This window comes from Dermochelys coriacea, chromosome 2 (genome assembly GCF_009764565.3).
Source record: "Dermochelys coriacea isolate rDerCor1 chromosome 2, rDerCor1.pri.v4, whole genome shotgun sequence".
In the NCBI taxonomy this organism is placed as follows: domain Eukaryota; kingdom Metazoa; phylum Chordata; order Testudines; family Dermochelyidae; genus Dermochelys; species Dermochelys coriacea.
In genome coordinates this window covers 118,719,416-118,737,716 of record NC_050069.1, presented here as the reverse complement: position 1 = coordinate 118,737,716, position 18,301 = coordinate 118,719,416, and the positions used below count along the sequence as shown (strand labels likewise).

Below are 18,301 nucleotides of genomic sequence, written 5' to 3'. Positions count from 1 at the left end.
ATGTTTTGTTTCAATAGTGAAGTAACATAACTACTTTTCTTTAATGTTACCATAGTGCAACTCTCTGTTAAAACTGTAATTGCATTTTGCAATATTACTTGCTAAATAAAAAAAAAAAATTCCCCCAGGAATCACTTTTTGTTTTTGTTACATTTTGTTGTTTTCCTGGAATGTCTGCCACCCTAAAAAGGCCTTCAAAAAATTACTCTGGCATATTTGAACCAGAGAGGTGTCCTTCTCACAGAGTTAGAGTTGCTGACAATAGCTTGTTAAGTGCATGTGTGGCTTCCAAAAAAAAAAAAAAAAGAGGTGTGGGAAAAATTCCACCAGCAATTCCACCAATTTATGTATATTTTCAGTAATTATTGATAAAGTGAGACAGTGGATATGAGAAATGTGCTGAATGGTTCCAGAAATTTCAGTCGTCCTTTCCATTGTTAGCATTAAGCAAAGGGTCATCATGAATTCATCTGTTAGAATAAACTGTAATTTTTCTAAAAGGAAAGTGCAGAATGTATGAACTTGAATTACTGAAATTCTCTAGTACAGAATACACTCAGCCAGATGTCAGTAGTGTCAGTGATGTACTCGGTCTATCTCCTTTTTCTGCAAGTTGAATCCGGGACGTAAATTAGAGGGATGAAGTCTTTCTGTGTTAAAACTACTTCATAGTTAATATATTCCTTCTTTCCTCCCCTTTCCTTCATACAGTACTAGAGGGTGCTATAGAGGAACTAGACTCTGCTAAGCCTAATACACTAAGTGGGGAGAGCAGCAAGCAAGAAGAAAACCTCATTGTTCAACAGTCAAGGGAGGAAAATGAAGGTAACTTATTTAACTAGAATTGTGTGCTTCATTAATGTAAAGGATCAGCAAGATTTTTAAGAGTTTTCCCCATTCCTATTCATTTTTTATATATATAATAAAGCAGAAGCACAAACACTTACACTCACCACTGCAAGGCTTACAAATAAAGACTCTTTTGGCTTCCAGTAACTTGGCACAGCATTGCTTATCCCCATAAAACACCTGTTTATAATGTTCATACTTCTCTTTTCCCAAAACATGTTATATAGAGGATCAAGTGTACATGTCCCTTGTTATACATCCCCCTCCACCACCCACGTCATCTCTTGTATATATATTTAGTGGCGTTCCCAGTATATATTCAGATTTTAAGTCTTCGGTTCTGTGCTGCTCATCTTGAATGATGAATCTGCTGGGGTTTTAAAGCATGCTTTTCTTATGTTTCTAAAGCAGAATATGAAAGACTTACTAGTATGGTAATGTTTACATAATATGTCCATAAATTGAAACACCACACACCTAGTGCCCCAACTATTTAAGCACGGTATCTGAAACAAGAACATCCTTCCTACATGTACATATGATGTAGGATAAATATTCTATGTATATTCTACATTAATATGACATTACCCAAAATACCTACTCACCCCCATGGCAATGTGTTTGCAAGTGCAACTGCTCATGAACAGTGCTCCAGTCTTTCACTGTGGACATGGTACACCAACAAGATGCATTATGACAAGAGAATTAAGCTAAATCTGATTTAAACCCAGGATTACTGGCTCTACAGAGTTAAAACTCTCTGAGTTAAAAACATCAGAGTTATGAACTGACCAGTCAACCACACACCTCATTTGGAACCGGAAGTACACACACAGGCAGCAGCAACAAACAAAAAGCAAATGCAGTACAGTACTGTGTTTAAACATAAACTAGTTTAAAAAAAATGGGGGGGGGTTAAAAAAAAGATTTTAGAAGGTAAGGAAACTGTTTCTGTGCTTGTTTCGTTTAAATTAAGATGGTTAAAAGTAGCATTTTTGTTCTGCATAGTAAAGTTTCAAAGATGTATTAATTCAATATTCAGTTCTAAACTTTTGAAAGAATAGCCATGACTTTTTGTTCAGAGTTATGAACAACCACCATTCCTGAGGTATTCGGTAACTCTGAGACTCTACTGTACTGAATTGGGGGTTTGAAAATCAAGTTCATGTGAACAGAGCATTCAAATAAAAAGTTGCAACTTGGCTTATGTTTTCTAGAACTTTAGTAGCTTTCCCATTAATAAAGGACCCCAAACTGTTCTGAACTACTTTTTTTTTACTTTTTCAGATCACACAGGTTGTGAATTCTTTTGAGGCATGGACCATGTCTCTTCTATCAGCTGCATACTGCTGAACATCCCATTAGCTCTCCAATTGATAATCTCAGCAACTTTTTTTGTTTACAATTCCAGAGAAGCAGCTCAAAAGCTTAACCAATTACAAGACACCAACTTTACCAAACAGTTTGGAAGGTACAGACTTGTCCTCCATTGACGCCATGATGTCAGCTGTAATGAGCGTGGGGAAGATCGCTGAAAATGGTGGGAACTCTCAGAACATCAAGTCCCCATCGAAGTCTCCTGCACCAAATCGGATTGGCAGGAGGAACCAGGTATATAATTCCAAGCATGCAATGGGTGAGAGAGTTTCACAGTGGAGGAAAAGAGTTAATTTGCATTGTCATTTTTGCATTTCAAATAGTACATGGTGGCATCCGCTGATGTGCATTGCAAGTTCATGTGTGGTTTGTGACTTTTCACAGAATAATCAGAGAAATCTGATCTGGAAAAGACCTTCTTGTCATTTGCTCACTGATCTAGGAAAGCACTTAAACACATGCTTCACTCAAGCATATGAGTATTCCCCCTGAATTACCCTTGCTTACGTGCTTTGCTCAGTCAGGGCCTTAGGCTGTCCCTCTACCAGTACACATTGTTCCTTAAGGTATAGTCTTTGCTGCTTTTTCTCTTTTTTTTTTTTTTTTTTTTTTTTTAAACAAGTACATAGACTTACTGCATAACGCAGTGCAGATGCATAGGGGCTGATCAAGTTTATCACATTTACCAGTTGACGGCACTGTATCAATACCACCACAAAGAAGAGAATTATATCAGTCAAAACTGTGTTACTTATGTGATGTTCCTGTAGCAATTTCTTAATAGCCTGCAAACTAGTCTTTCAGATAAATGGCTTCTGATTTGGCTTAGATTTTCTTTCCTCAAAACTAAAATACGTTAACTGAAAAGAAAAATATGTCAGGGTGACATAAAGATAAATGCGATCATAGGAGTATATTGTCTGGCAGTTGGCATGAAAGATTTGCCCGCTAACGTTGGTTCACAGTCCAAAGTTGCATTAAGTGGGAGTGTGCTGTTCAGACTCGTGTCAGTGGCAGGGCTACTAAACAGCTGTCTGCTGTTAGGACACCACGTGATTTGGCTTCAGGAGAGTTTGTTAGTGTTGCTGACCTTTATTCCACCTGATATTTCAGTGGGCATCGGATCAAGGGATGCTCAAGGAGTAAATGTGACAGGATTAAGAGGGATTCTAATAGTGTAAAAATAAATAAGTTAATAAAAGAGCTGATTTGTTTTCAGGTGGAGATAGATTACCACCAATGAGGTAAATACTTGTCTCACTGGAAAAAACGGAATTGACAGGATTTCAGGGCAATATTAAGTTTGAATCAGTTTGTTTTTGTAGCCTGACCGTAGCAATCCTGGATGCAGCAAATTTCTACTTACAGCGCAAAGCACATTAAAAGTGGTGAATTGTTTCAGTGCACTGCAAATATGAATCTAAATTCTGGTCAGAATTGCCCCCCCACCCACACCCTGGGAATAGTAAAAGAGTAACAGAATGTATTTGCTTTTCTGTGTTTCATTGCTATATTCCATGGGGTTATAGTGAAACAGTCTCTCCTGAATCCTTATCCCAAGTCAGTGATTCTTTATGATGCTGCCTTTATCTTGGCTCTTGTCTACCTAGAGTCTCATAAACACACACTCACATTAATCCTCATCTATTATAACTTCTCATTTATTTTCTCCTAAAGAAAAGATGTTACAAAGAGGCGTCGGGGCACTTTTAGAGAGAAGGGAAAAAAACAAGAAAACAAATCAACTTAATGCAAAACTCCAAAAGAGATTTGCCAGCAGTTGGGTGCTGAAGGGCAGTGCCAAGTTGCTTTATTTAAGCAAGTGTAGTTAACAAATGAGCTGCTCATTTTATCTTTCAGTTCAGGAAGTGCTCTTACACCAGCACAACTGCAGCAGCTCAGATATTTAGACCTTGTCTGCAACTTTCTGGCTCAGCAGTGTGAAAAAACACCCCTCTGGACACTGCAAGTTTCAGCACTGTAAAGCGCCAGTATAGACAGCACTGGTAGCTCCTCCCCTCGTGGGGATGGTTTTTTTTTTTTTTACATACTAGGAGAGCTCTCTCCCAGCGCTGGTGCTGCGACTACACAGCCATGTTAAAGCATTGCTGCAGCAGCACTTTAGCGTTGCTAGTGAAGACATTCCCTTAGTGTCACATTTTTAATTCTTCAGTGATGCTGCTTTTACAGAAGTGATGCTAAACTTTTTTTGTGTGTATTAAGTTAGTCACCAGAATTCCGTGGTTAGCCACCCTTGATTTGGTTGACCTGTATTATGGTATGCAGTGTGTACTGTGTGAGCACTGGAGAAAGTTTGGGTTTTCGTTAATAATAAACCCCAGAGTCAATACTAATCAGCTCTGGCTGAGCTATAGTGGTGTGTCTGATCTTTGCTTCAAGGTGAACCAGTAATGACTCTATCTTTTGTTAATTTGCTGATTCAAAGAGCAGGCAGTCTAGAAAGCAGCCTTCGAAATAATGAATTGTATCATGTAGAATTATATCCTTAGCTAAAAAGGGGAAAAGAAGTAGACTGATCATTTCACAGATATCTCTGGGGATTAAACACCATCTAAACTGTCAGCACAGCTGCAGGGATTTTCCTCACAGCACAGCGTGTTTGTTCTTCCAGCCCAGAGCCAACTTTAACAGAGCTGCAGTGTAACTGGAGCTGAACATTACTCCACAAGCTGATTGTGCAATAAAGTTACATCTGTGGAGGGAAAGTGTGTATTTTAATTACATATATATTATATATATATAATATATATATATTCCATATGTGATATGTGCTACTGCACAGATTTGATCAGCTTTCTTAGGAATGTACAGATTTCAGAGAAACTCCCCCCCCCCCCCACTTGACTTCTAATGTTTTTGCCTTCTAGTGTTTTGTGAATGTCAAGTACATGAGGCTTTGGCCCATGTTCAGGGGCTATAGTGAGGTCTGCTATAGAGAGTTGTGTATAATCATCTATAAACAGTGGGAGGATGTTTCTGTGCAGGAGAGAAGGCAAAAAGGCTAATCATTGCAAATTAGATCACAAGTCTCATGCTTTTGGGATTTGAGATCAGTGTTATTGTTTACTCTGTTTCGGCTGAAAAGATGCAGAAAAATGTCCATTTATCCATACAGAAAAGTCCTATTAGAGGTTAATAGAAAATAACCATTCTTTTAGAACAATTCTATAAAATTTAGTAGATAAATTATATTCCCCTCTATAGGATGGGTTTAACCCCCCCATCTTCTCCCCGCTCAAAAAACAAAACAAAACTATAGAACGGTTACTGCTTTATTCATTTCTTTGGGACTTCAGAATAATTTCCCTAGCACCTGACTGGCAGCATCCCCTTTTAAATTCTTTAGTATGTAACCATAAGGGATTTTAGCCATTCACTTTTCAATGGGATGGGCAACCTCTGTTCATGTGTATGTCGTACATTCTGGAAAAAAGTTATTTTTATTTAAAATCTCCAGCAAGCTTTTTTAGAAAGAGGAAATGGATGGACACGGACACATACACAGTATCTCTGATGGAGGATCTATTCATCTTTTTTCATTATTGCACCAAGAATACTTAAAATGGCTGGAAAGAAAGTTCACGTAGAACATACCTTTTCAGTATAAACATCATACTCGCTAGCCGCAATGATGATTTTTGTGCATTCTTGAGATACCAGGGGTTTAAATAACAACATTGGGTCTTCCTGGTTGGTAGAGAGCTACACTGTTCTGCAGAAGAACCATGTTCAGTTTTCAGTCTCAGACACTCTTGCTTTTTATTTGGCGGCTCAGGTAATAACAGTGCACTGTGCTTCTGTGGAGGGTTGTGGGTGGATGTGCCTTTCGTCACTTAACAGCAGTCCTGGGCAATTAAGTGAAATTAACTTGTTTCCACTTGGAGTCCCATTGCATCCTTGGCTTGGTGGTGCAGTCAATATCTCAAGGGTGTACTTAATAATATAAGACTGGTTCTCCACTCTCACTGGTCTTATTCTGGTTTGACCATAGTTACTCTGGTTCTCACCATGTGAAAGGAGAATAACGTATATTGTGTTTGTTTGTGTTGCTTATACTCCTGCATCATTACCTCTTGAAGGCTACAATTTCCTCAGATCTTGCAAACTTAAGAAGGTTTGGATCTGGCCCATATGTGGGTTGGCACTTCCAGGGAAAACCCAAGATGCTCTAAAAAGTGCTGTTGGTGATTCAATAGGTGCAGCCCTTCCCTGTATGAAGCAGCAAAGCCGTGATTCCGTGTTAAGTTAGAGGCACTGCGCTCCTGCACTGTCATTTGGACAAGATGTAAAATATAGGCCCTTGTGATTTGTTTAAAGATCTCATTGGTCCTTGTTGGAAGATTAGTGGTATTAACCCTCATGTTCTGGCCAACTTCCAGTTTGGGTACTTGTGCTCTGCTCGCCTAAGTTCCTTCTGGCACTTTCAGCTGATCATGACAGTTGCCTTCACTTCCTGTCCCAAACTGCTGTTGCAAAGTTGCTGTGAGCTGTGAAACAGCTGCTGCATTTCTGTGGTGGGTGAAGTGACCCATATTTGTAAATTATAAAGTTTCTGAAACTTCCCTTAGGGATCTTTCAGGATGATGATTATGTAAATACAAGTTATCGTTCTGTTCTTTGAGAGATGTTCTTGTGTTTCTTGCTTATGATTTCAATCCCCATCAGTAGTTGTGATATTAGCTTTTGGGTTTCTCTGCTTTTATGTTTGTGTGTTTGTTTTTCTTACAGGAAACAAAAGAAGAGAAGTCTTCCTATACCTGTCCTCTATGTGAGAAGATTTGCACTACACAGCACCAGCTAACTATGCACATTCGTCAGGTATGCAGACTACTTGTCTTAATCGTTCTTTTATATTAAAGACAGCATAGTGACTTTGAGAGAGATCCATTTTTCAGTAACAAAAAACATTTCCTTGTCCAAACCCAGAAGTCCTTCATTATGACTATGGTTCACTTTTCATGTACATATATTTGTGCCTTCATATTTAAAAATTTTTTTTTGGAATGCACAAATGTTGTAGGGCTTTTTCCCCTCTACCCCAGCCTATTCCCAAGCAATGAAATGTTTCCTCTTCAAGGCAGTTTAAAGTAATCTGAGGATTCAGAACAACATTTCCATTAGCAAGACGTGTCCTGCTTTTATTGTCTGTTTCGCCATAGTCACCTTCAACACCCATGCAAATGAAGGACAAGGAACACAGGAGCTATTAGCTTCAGGCTGGCATTGAAGCACTTCTGTCCTATGCAGAGTCTAGCAACTCTGAGAAGCTAGACAAAGAAGTGACTTTGCAAACAGCACCATTTTTGTGGAGCTAAATATGTCCTCCTGCTTTTTTTTTTTTTTAATGTAGGTAGTTTTGTAAAGGAGCTTTTGTCTTTTTTTTGTTCCTTATTATGAAAAAGAAAAGAGAGAGAGAGAGAGATCTGCTCTGAACATTGAGGGTGTGGTTCACTTTCTGGTGTCCATTGGATAAATGTGTACTTCAGTTTTCCCTTTTATGCTAAAACTAGGGTGACCAGACAGCAAACGTGAAAAATTGGGACAGGGGATGCAGGGTAATAGGAGCCTATATAAGAAAAAGACCCAAAAATCAGGACTGTCCCTATAAAATCGCGACATCTGGTCACCCTAGCTAAAACATATAGTTTTAATTAGCATCATCATCAACATATCACACTGATTTTAGTCTGTGTAAAGATCCTCACATAGTGTTGATAACTAAGGGCCAGATTCTACCTTAAAAGGCATGTACATAGCCATAAAAATCTGGTGTCCATCCAATGGCAGAATACTGCTCTAAATTCTGTCACCTACTCATTTTAAACAAATGTAAATTGACACTTCAATGACAAAAAAGCATAAACATTTTAAAATGATCTTTCAAGTTTAAACAACACCTTCCACCCCTAACCATTTGTATCTGGATCCCTTTTCGCCCTCCTGCATTGCATTCTAGAGTAGATGTGCGTGTGGGATGTATTGCACAACACAGTAGGCCTACATTAGCCAGACATTCCTGGTGTGGTTTTGTGGCAGCGAAGGGGTTAATGAAAAGAAAAGCATGTAAAGTTTACCTTTACATAGAGGTACATATTTACCCTGCTAAATAGCTCTTTAAAAAAAAACAAAAAACAAAACCCAAAACACAACTACTTTTTTAGCTGTTACAGTTCTCTGATATTTCCTGGGCAGTACATAGGAGGAATTCAATGAAAATCATTGCTTTCTTTAGCATAACACTGACACTGGAGGGACAGACCATTCCTGCAGCATCTGTGGAAAGTCTCTGAGCTCAGCAAGCTCCCTTGATCGCCACATGCTGGTGCACTCAGGTGAAAGGCCTTATAAATGTTCAGTATGTGGACAGTCCTTCACCACCAATGGGAACATGCACAGGTGAGTGCTCATCATGACACAGGAGCGTGGAAAAGATTGTGGAATGTGGGGGCATTATGTTTCCTTGGCAGGACTATCAAGTAAGGAAAAGGATTTTACGTGGGCAGGGAAGTATGAATTGTGTATAGTGCATCATTGCTGAGAGAGAAACAAAGAAGGTGTGTGATGATATGCTCTGTGTCACAATAATCCTCCAGAATTGCCAGAATGCGGATTTTAGGATGATATAAGAATTGGGGATGGGTTTTTAGCTCAACTATGGGTACAAATAATAATAATAAATAATCTGGAAGCGCTATTTTCTTTTTGTTCAGGTGCCATAGAGGTTAGAATGACATATAAATGGCTCTCCAGGAATAACATACGGGGTCAAATTTTAAAGGGGCAACAACCAGCCTCTTGCTTTGCAGCTTCAGTTTGGCAGATGCAAGAGGTTTCATGTAGACATCTGCGTGATTTGTGGATGCGCTGAGTAGTTAACTATCTAAATACCATCAGTAAGGGGCTTCTTCTTTGTCCTGTCCTTTTTTACATATTTGCATGCTCTAATCATCTTACTTCTTTACAAAGAATTTCCTAGCTCTGTAACAGGTTGTCAAAATTAAAAGTTAATATAGTTTAGTTCATATATAATGATGCATATTGTTGACTGAGGAAGCAAAACACTTAATCACACCCACATTTTTGTTTCATACATTTACTTCATTCATTTGTATTACTGTAAGACCTAAAATATGCTAAGCATTTTCCAAATTCATAAGAAGATTAATTCCCTGTATCAAAGAGCTTACAGTTTACAAAGCAACCCAACAAAAGACAGGAAAGGGGACAGGGTTATGACATAAGCGAAGTGACTAGAGTGATAGCAGGTGCACATCTTGCAGTTCTCGGTGGGGTTCGGGAGTATGGTTTTTGTCTGTTTTTCTTTGGTTTGAGTGTGAGGCTTTGTCTATACTGGAACCTGAACAACAAAACGTTTGTCGTTCAGAGGTGTGAAAAAAACCACACACACACACCCCCGAATGACAAAAGTTTTACCGACAAAAAGCACCGGTGTGAACAGCCACTGACAAAGTTATCGCCGCTTGTTGGGGGTGGAAGTTTTTTGTCAGTGGGAGAGCCAACAAACAGCAGCTACACTGCATGCCTTTTAACGGCTGTGTCGCTAAAATGACCGTAGTGTAGACATAGCCTCAGTAACCTTTTTTTTGTAGGCAATGCTGCAAAGTTTGGTTTTAAGGAGTGATTTCAGTTAGGCAGAGTTAGAGCATAGATGAATACGTGGCCAATGTTTCTTTGACATTTTTCTTGCTATTTTATCCTCTCTGCATGATGAGTATCCAGTTTAAAAACATACTGTAAAATGACAATATTTTTGCATCTGTATCTGTGTGATTTGTATAATTTTCTGATTGGAAGGGGATGGATCTGAAGAGAGAGATACTGGCCTCTACTTAGCCGTTGTAGCTGATTGGTAGTTAGTTGCCCAGATGCTAGTTTCTGTGCTCCAAGGGGTTTATTGGGTGTTGGAATAGTGGAGTTGTAAACACATTGCTGAAAGTCTCCTATTTAAACATGGAAGAACTAAGTTTTCAAACTTCAATGCAGTTGGCATTAAGGCACCTAAAATGTTTGTTTGACTGCTGAAATGCAGGATAAAAATTGGGCCCCTGATCTAATACTAGACACACTCACATGGCACATAAACTTAAAACTGTGTGCATACTTTCAGGGTTACATTTTCTCCTTCTGTCTAAGGTGATGCCAATAGAGGAACCATCCTCTCTCTTACTTTGGACAGAATAGGAGCTCACAGGTTGATGGTTTCATTTTCTGCTAGATGAACACTTTCCTGTATGTTGATTTCTGCCATGTCTCTCACATATTGCGTATCTGACACAGTACTCCTTGCAGTGGCAAAGGCAGGCTTGTTTGTTTTGAGTCCAAGATGTTGTGATGGGCAGCACTGGAGGTTGAGAACTCCAGTGTTCCAGCGTTCTCTGCTCTGTTTATATCTGTTTTCCAAACTGGGGTCAAATGTGGAGGGTTTGCTGTCTTTTTAGCTTTAATGTTCAGCATGTCTCATCATTTTTCTCCAGTGAGCAGGAAGTTGGTTCTAGTCACACCAATGACCTCAAGTCTCTGATTTCCAAAAAGACACTGTCTCTTAAGATACAGCTTGCCTGGCCAGCCAGAATGGGAAAATGCTAATTTTAAAGTTACCTACAATTTCTCTCAAGTAATTTCCAAAAAAGTAAAAATTCAGGGAAAATTAGGTTCTGGGACAGAAACATGATACTGATAAATGTACAGTATTGGAATACATGATCTCTTTCATTTTATGATGTAGTTACTTGTTTTAGTGCCCATGAAAAGTGATGGATTGACAGACCTGATGATCCTTGATCTAACCATAGACTGGGTACAGTGCCAGCAGAAGTGTTTGCTTTGCTGGGCAGGAGGGATGGCCCTAAGGGTGAGGTGGTACTTCAGATTCCCAGCCCACAAGCTTATCTCACTGCTGTGATTCACAGTGGGTGCATCTCTTGTCATTCTTTTGTGAGATCATGTGTTAAACAGAACAAGTCAGGTGCAAACCTGATCCCCAAGGAAGGGCAGATCAGCCAGAATGCAGGCTATGGTTGACTAAAGAAATGACTTCTGTAAAGGAAATAAATATATCAAAACAATATCAGTGCTTTGAATTTTTGTGATTTTCTTTTAAGCCAAATGGTGTGCAGCACCTATTAAGAGCATTAAGATGGGCCTACGATGAATAGACTCCCTATAAACGTCATTTTCATGGTCAGATATCTGGGTGTAGGTTTGAGACACAAACTAACAAACCTTTTGAAGGCTCTTATTTCACGGCACAATTTCAGTCTACAACAGCTCAATGAATGTTGCAGAAGTCTCACACTGTCCTGACATAGTCTATCATTGCAGAAGATGATCTCAAACTACCTGTAGGGTGAAATCCTGCCCCTATTGAAGTAAATGGGAGTTTTGCCACTGATTTCAGTGAGGGCAGGCTTGCAGCCTGTGTGTTTGTTTTAAAGACGTTCTGTTTTATGATAGTAGATTTTAAAAATCCTCAGAAAATCAAACCACTGCATTAGAGAGCAAGCAGACAGATGATAAATATGAAGAGAAATTACAATATGGCTCTATAATGCTCTCAGTATCAAAAGGTTTATTTTGCACATTGGGTATGTCTATCAAAACCAGGTATTTCTAGTTAAAAGGTGGTCCAGAGTAAATTATTTTATATGTATTTCAAACACAACTGTAGCATCGAGTCCAACAAGCCATAAATGAGCGAGGGTAAAGGCTTTTCATCACATTACATTCAAAACTTACTTCTATGTCAGCTTTGACAAGCGAAGATGCAGGATGGCTTACTAGCTCCCTCTTGGTGCGAAGCTCCTACAGGCACTCTGCACCTGCAGTTCAACATCACCTGTACCTGTGCTCTGTGGGGGGTAAGGCAAGTCCCCAATCCCCAGGATTGCACAATTTTTCTAGTTTTCTTTTTAATATTTTATGCTAAAATAAGAATATTTAAAAGATGACCAAAATGTGCCAAGTGGAGACGAGACTTTTATACCCTTATTGGGAGACTCCAGTGATCGATGTGATGGCAGGAGCAGAGATCATGCTGGGGTATCACACTGAGCCGGGAGCTAGTGATATTTAATAGATCAGTAGTTTGTGGACCTGCTGTAGAAGAAAAAAGGTAACTTTGAATGCTTCTTGACCTGCATTGGGGGTCTTGCCACCTAATATTGTATTAACCTAAAAGCCATTGAAAGGAAAGAAATGTGAATGCTGCATGTGTATACACAGTGTTTTTTGTTTTTCTAAAATTAATTCTTGCCTAGCCCTTTAATCTGACTTTCATAGTTGTCTGGCTTTTTGTTCTAATCTTTACTCTAAAATTGTCCTAGCCTCCTTCATCTGCACTCTGGCTTCTTTTACATTTCTTGTCAGATGTATAGAGGCTATCCTTCTCAACCTTCAGAATAAATCTTTTTTCTTTTGTGAATGAGTCATAGCCTCTGATTTCTCAAAATTCTGACTTTGCCATTCTCCTTGACCCTTCACCCTCTCTCCACGAGTACAGCCAAACTGGTGCTACAAGCTTAGGGAAAAAAACACTGTTTCAGCACTTCTTCTGAAACTGAGGTGAACAGCGGCTTCATTTTCTGAACTGGATGACTTTTGGTCAGCGTTCTAAGTGGGGAGCTATAACTGTCCTCTGGACTGAGTGAGTGAGGACATCTTTGAAAGGTCTCTGTCATGGCTACCAGGCTGTTCAAAATGTCCTGCTACTTTGGAGCTCCCTACTGGAAGGCGCACTGTACAGCCTGAAGCACTGGGCCAGGTGCCCAACATGGAGCCTTCATCTGGAAGAGCTGTTCAGTTCAAGGAACAACAGCGAATGGCACATAGACACTGAAGGGAAGTTAATTTATTGAATTTTATTTCTCTGAATGGGGCAGTGACCCTGCTGAACTGCTGTACTTAATGGAGAAGGGTTGTTGACATGGGGGGTGGATCCCTCCGGGTCTGTCAGGGAGTGGAATTCCTTGAGAGAGAGGAGAGGTTGGAGGCTGCGTATTCTATTATGGATTTATTTCTGGGGAACACTGGAAAGAGTAGATCCATTTATTTCTTATGTCTTATAAAACACAACCCTATGGAGGAGTTTGTTATTGATCTTGTTCTTGATAAGAACTAAAGAACTATAATTTTCAAAATCCTATATTAAGGTTGAGACATAAACCTGGAAATGCAAGCTGTCTTAACAGGTTGGATTTAAAAGGGGGCACACAGGACCACTGCTGTTTAGAGCATGCAGATCCACACATGCTTGTGCTAGAAAGACGGTGAGCAGGGTTTTTCTCTCATTCCCAGTGAATGAGTTGTATGCTTTCACATTTTCAGTGTAAATGTTGTAAAGCATATGTGTGCGCATGTAAAAGAGGGTAGAGCTGAAAGCATAGGGACCTTGAATCCTCTCTGAAGAAGAGTCTGAAGTAAGTGCTGGAGTAGATAAATGTTATGAGAGCATTTTAATCCATGCTGTCACTTTTGCCGTATCTGTATGTTGTTGGTGTAGCCAATAATTAACAGATTAAAACCTTGGGAAGCTCTCTGGGCCTTGGCTCTGACAAGAAATGGAAAGTTGCAGCTCCCCAACCCTCAAAAACAAAAAAACCAAATGAGTTGCTCTGTTACTATATTTTTGGAGCTATCTTTTATTAAGGGAACTTGGGGTGTCTAAAACTGCTTGCCTGACTTAATTCTGTGGTCAAGTTTTGCTGAAACAAAACTTGTTAAGGACTCAATGTAGAAGTTGAAAATATCCCCAAGGCTTATCCAAAATAGTTCCTTTTGGATAAAAGATCATCCTTTTATCCTGGATCCTCTTCCAGTTTTAGGACTAGGATGGTGTCAGGGCTCCCTCCCCACTCTGAACTCTAGGGTACGGATGTGGACCCACATGAAAGACCCCCTAAGCTTATTTCTACCAGCTTAGGTTGAAAACTTCCCCAAGGCACAAATCTCCCAGATTTGAAAGTACCTTCTTTCCCCATTGGTCCTTTTGGTCAGGTGCCAACCAGGTTATTTGTGCTTCTTAACCCCTTACAGGTAAGGAGGAATTCTAGGCTACCCTTAGCTGTATGGTTATGACAGATGGTCTGTACCCATCTATTTTAAATGGCATTTTTCTGTCTGTTAAAGACCAACTTTCCATAAAATTTGAAGTTTTAATAAAATGTAAATATCAGAAGGTAGGTTTGATACATACTGACCCCTTTCTTGACAGTCTCTGGTGGCTGTTAAAGATTCTGTAGCCTGTTTTGAAAAGAATGATGGGATGACCTAGGTATTTCAACCAAAAAAATTATCCTGTACAGTGCATACATGTAAAAATCTTGAAACTTAAGTAGAAGAGCAGAATTGCAGGAGCTTTGCTGTGTCAAACTGTTACAAAGACTCCTAGTCAAAGACGGCATTTTTTCTTTTAATCTTTTAGTTAAGAAGGCACTTCATCCATATTGTTTTTTCTTCAGTGGCATTTTCCGCAAACTTCTTGAAAAGGATATAGTCAGTGTGCAATGTCATAACTGCTGCTGTTTTTGTTGTTGGGAATGATACAATTCTGACATCTGAGTAAGACATTTTTCAGAATCCATCCTCCCCACTTTTGTATGTTTGAATGTTTTGAGAGCTTGAAAGCAGCTTTCATTTAAAATTTGGGTGTATAAGTTCATTAGTCAATGAGTGCACTTTGTGAGGTTTACAAAACATTGGTTAAGAAAGGAGTGAGACCCACTTACTGTCCCTGAGCATAAACCAGATTTCCTTTACTTTTTTAAAACATAGGTACGTGCGTCAGGTACAGATGTGATGTGTGCATACACTTTAGGTATTTGCACACAACTTTTGATTCTACAGACCCTCCTTCTGACCTTGCCAAAACATCCTTTCCCTTCAACCCACCCATGAATTCCTCCAATGTTAATTATGGTGCTGGATTCCTTCTGATGTGTATTATGTGCATTGTAGGTGCAGTGCATTAAATAGCATACAACCTCAGAGTATGCAGAGTCTGGATAGAATTTGTACAATCTGATCCCACATGCAGTCCCGCATTTGTTTGATTTTTTTTTTTTTAGATAGCGTGTTGAGAAAAAAATTTTTTTAGGCTCTACATAGTTAAACACAGTGACAAACTTTCTACCTTTTAAAAAAGGGGAAGTACAGTACAAAAACGACCTAAATGCAACATTCAGTTTGATCCTTTTTCAGAGCTGCCTAAGGCAGTGATTCTCAGCCAGTGGTCTGGAACCCCCTAGGGAGCCACAAGCAGATTTCAGGGGGGCCGCCAAGCAGGGCCAGTGTTAGACTCAATGTGGCCAAGGGCAGAGAGCTGAATCCTCACTGCATAGGGCTGAAGCCCGGGCCCCGGAGCCCTGCCACCTGGGGCTGAAGCCGAAGCCTGAGCAATGAAGCTTTGTGGAGGCCCCTGTGGCCCCAGGCAATTGCCCTGGCTTTTATATGCATAAAACCAGTTGTTGTGGCACAGGTAGGCCCTGGAGTTTTTATAGCATGTTGGGGTGGGCCTCAGAAAGAAAAAGGCCTATGGGAAAATTCAAAGGAATTGGACATTTAAAATTTTTAGGTAGTTTTGAAAAGTTCAGCCTATATGCCTTAAAAATATATATGTAATAAATAAAATAGGCAATTATCTCACATCATCCATGTACAGATATTTTGCACAAACAAATTAAGGCATTAAAATTAGCAGCATACAAAAGACTTTATATGTGCAATATAGTCAAATTGTATTTTCTGTATGAACATCATGAATTACCTGACTTCTGTGCATTTATAATAGATACAGCATTGCATTAGATTCTCCTTTTTATTTAGTTTTAGATCCACTCATGCACTAGGATGAGTTCTTGCTTAACTCCTGAGAATTTTTGGTTTACATGAAATTAAAACTAAACTAAATATGGAGGAGTGGGGTTAGTTGGACAAGTCGTGTTTGACATGATCTCGAACTCAGTCTTATGATGAATGTAGGATCATTGGCCAATATCAAGGTGCTGTGACATCAGCATATGAGTGAGGAAGACTTGTTCAGCATTTGCAGATCCCCGAATTCTTGAGCACTGCACAGTTAGAACTAATTGCTTCTGTAGTAACAGATGATTTTAATTATAGTTGTAACAGAAAACTGAGACACAGCACATTTGATTTTCTTTTTAATTTAAAAATGTGTTTTCTTTTCAGTAATATACAGTGTAAGTAGAGTGAAAGCATGGACTGGGTGGAGGCTAAAACTATCAACAGCTATGCTCTGAGTAACTGGGTACCACCTATAAAGACTCCAAGTGAAGGACAGGAAAAATTGGCAGTTTTGTGAACACCAGTATAGCAGAAAGTGCTAGTACCATACTTCACACACACACGCACACGCAATTGGCAGTTTTGTGAACACCAGTATAGCAGAAAGTGCTAGTACCACACACACACACACACACACCTTTTGCTTACTATCTCACAGTCCACGAAAGAACTCACCACTTCTTCTCATAAAAATAAACAAGACATGAATTTCTGTGCTTGAAGTGAGCTGTAGCTCACGAAAGCTTATGCTCAAATAAATTTGTTAGTCTCTAAGGTGCCACAAGTCCTCCTTTTCTTTTTGCGGATACAGACTAACACGGTTGCTACTCTGAAACCTGTGCTTGCTTAGTGTTATGTGATTTAAATAAAGCCTCTAAAGAAGCTGCTATGGTCAGTCATGTCCAAGTACGCAACAGTTCAGTGAACCTTAAGAGCTTGAGGGAGATGTCCTGATTACAGGTATGTGATACTCCACTTACTGCCATTGAAATATCCCCCCCTCCTCCTCAGTTATTATTGAAGAGCTGTGAAGAAAGTTAACACAAACACTCATGTTGGAGTCTGATTAGAATCCAGAAAAGAAGGAAGTTTGAGTTAAAGTTTATACTCTGTCCTTAGTTGGCTCAATTGTTCTTGAGAACTGAAGCATATACAATAAGCAGCATTATATTTAGGGTGACCAGCTGTCCCATTTTTAAAGGGACAGTCCCATTTTTGGGGACTTTTTGTTAAATAGGCGTCTATTACCGCCCACCCCCTGTCCTGTTTTTTCAGTTTCTATCTGGTCACCCTAATTATATTTGCATATCCAGACCTCTTCAGTTCTTGAACATGCAAGTGAGTCAAGGGTGCTCTAAGTCTACAGAGTGGGTGTGTGGTCTCAGACCCTCTAATTTACGTAAATCTGGTCTTGTTCACTTTAAGACTGTCTTACACTTTTGTGTACTGCTGACAATGGGTTTGGGTTTCTGGTTAGCATGTGTGTGTAATGGGGAAGATGATCTGGAATACAGGGGTAATACCAATTTCATCACAGGCAATAACATATCTCCATATAATAGCATATATTCAGCATAGCTTAGTGCTGCTTTGTTTCCCGTGTCACAGTTCAAACAAGAACATGCCACTTGACATAGTAGATTCTAGTCATCGATCACATGGCTCCTTTATACCTCTATTTATCTTCATAAGTACCTTCCCAGGAGCAACACCTGCTCTAGGGGTATAGTGTTCTGCCAGCTCAGGAAAGTTGCCTACACTCTCCATCTTTAATACAAGACTGCAAGAAAAGATAGAATTCCAGCTCTAGAAATTTAAAAATATCTTTGGGACTTGGAAGCTGTTTGTCTTTTGCTTTAATCCCAGCATTATAGGATTTTTCTGTAGACCTAACATTTTAAGGACAAATGGCAATATGCCATGTTGCAGATTTTTTAACGAGATGGAACAGGTGAGGAAATAGATTAATATACCAAGTGGTAAAAATGCGGGCTGTTGGGGAGGTTTATGAGGAATGTTCTCTGCGTGTTGGAATACATCCTCTGTGTTTGGGGGGCGGGTATGCATAAAAAAATCTATATTGTTGCAATACCTAATATGTAGGGCTTCTCCGTCGACATAGCTATCTCCTCTGGGGGAGGTGGAGTACCTACACCAATGGGAGAAGCTTTCCTGTCAGCGTAGGTAATGTCTTCACTAAACGCTACAGCAGTGCAGCTGCAGTGCTGTAAGT

General features: G+C 39.5%; 1 protein-coding gene across 7 annotated transcripts in view; it reads left to right on the top strand.

Moving 5' to 3' along the window:
* Nucleotides 1–18,301, top strand: part of RREB1 (ras responsive element binding protein 1) — a 141,350-nt gene that overhangs the window by 65,439 nt on the left and 57,610 nt on the right. For 6 of the 7 annotated variants that reach the window (XM_038389433.2, XM_038389432.2, XM_043508360.1 and 3 more), the window contains 4 exons: nt 712–825; nt 2,261–2,460; nt 6,976–7,065; nt 8,480–8,643. In XM_038389433.2, the coding sequence (XP_038245361.1) occupies nt 712–825; nt 2,261–2,460; nt 6,976–7,065; nt 8,480–8,643 (568 nt within the window). The remainder of the gene's footprint in view (nt 1–711; nt 826–2,260; nt 2,461–6,975; nt 7,066–8,479; nt 8,644–18,301) is intronic. The other variant, XM_043508363.1, reaches the window with a different exon arrangement.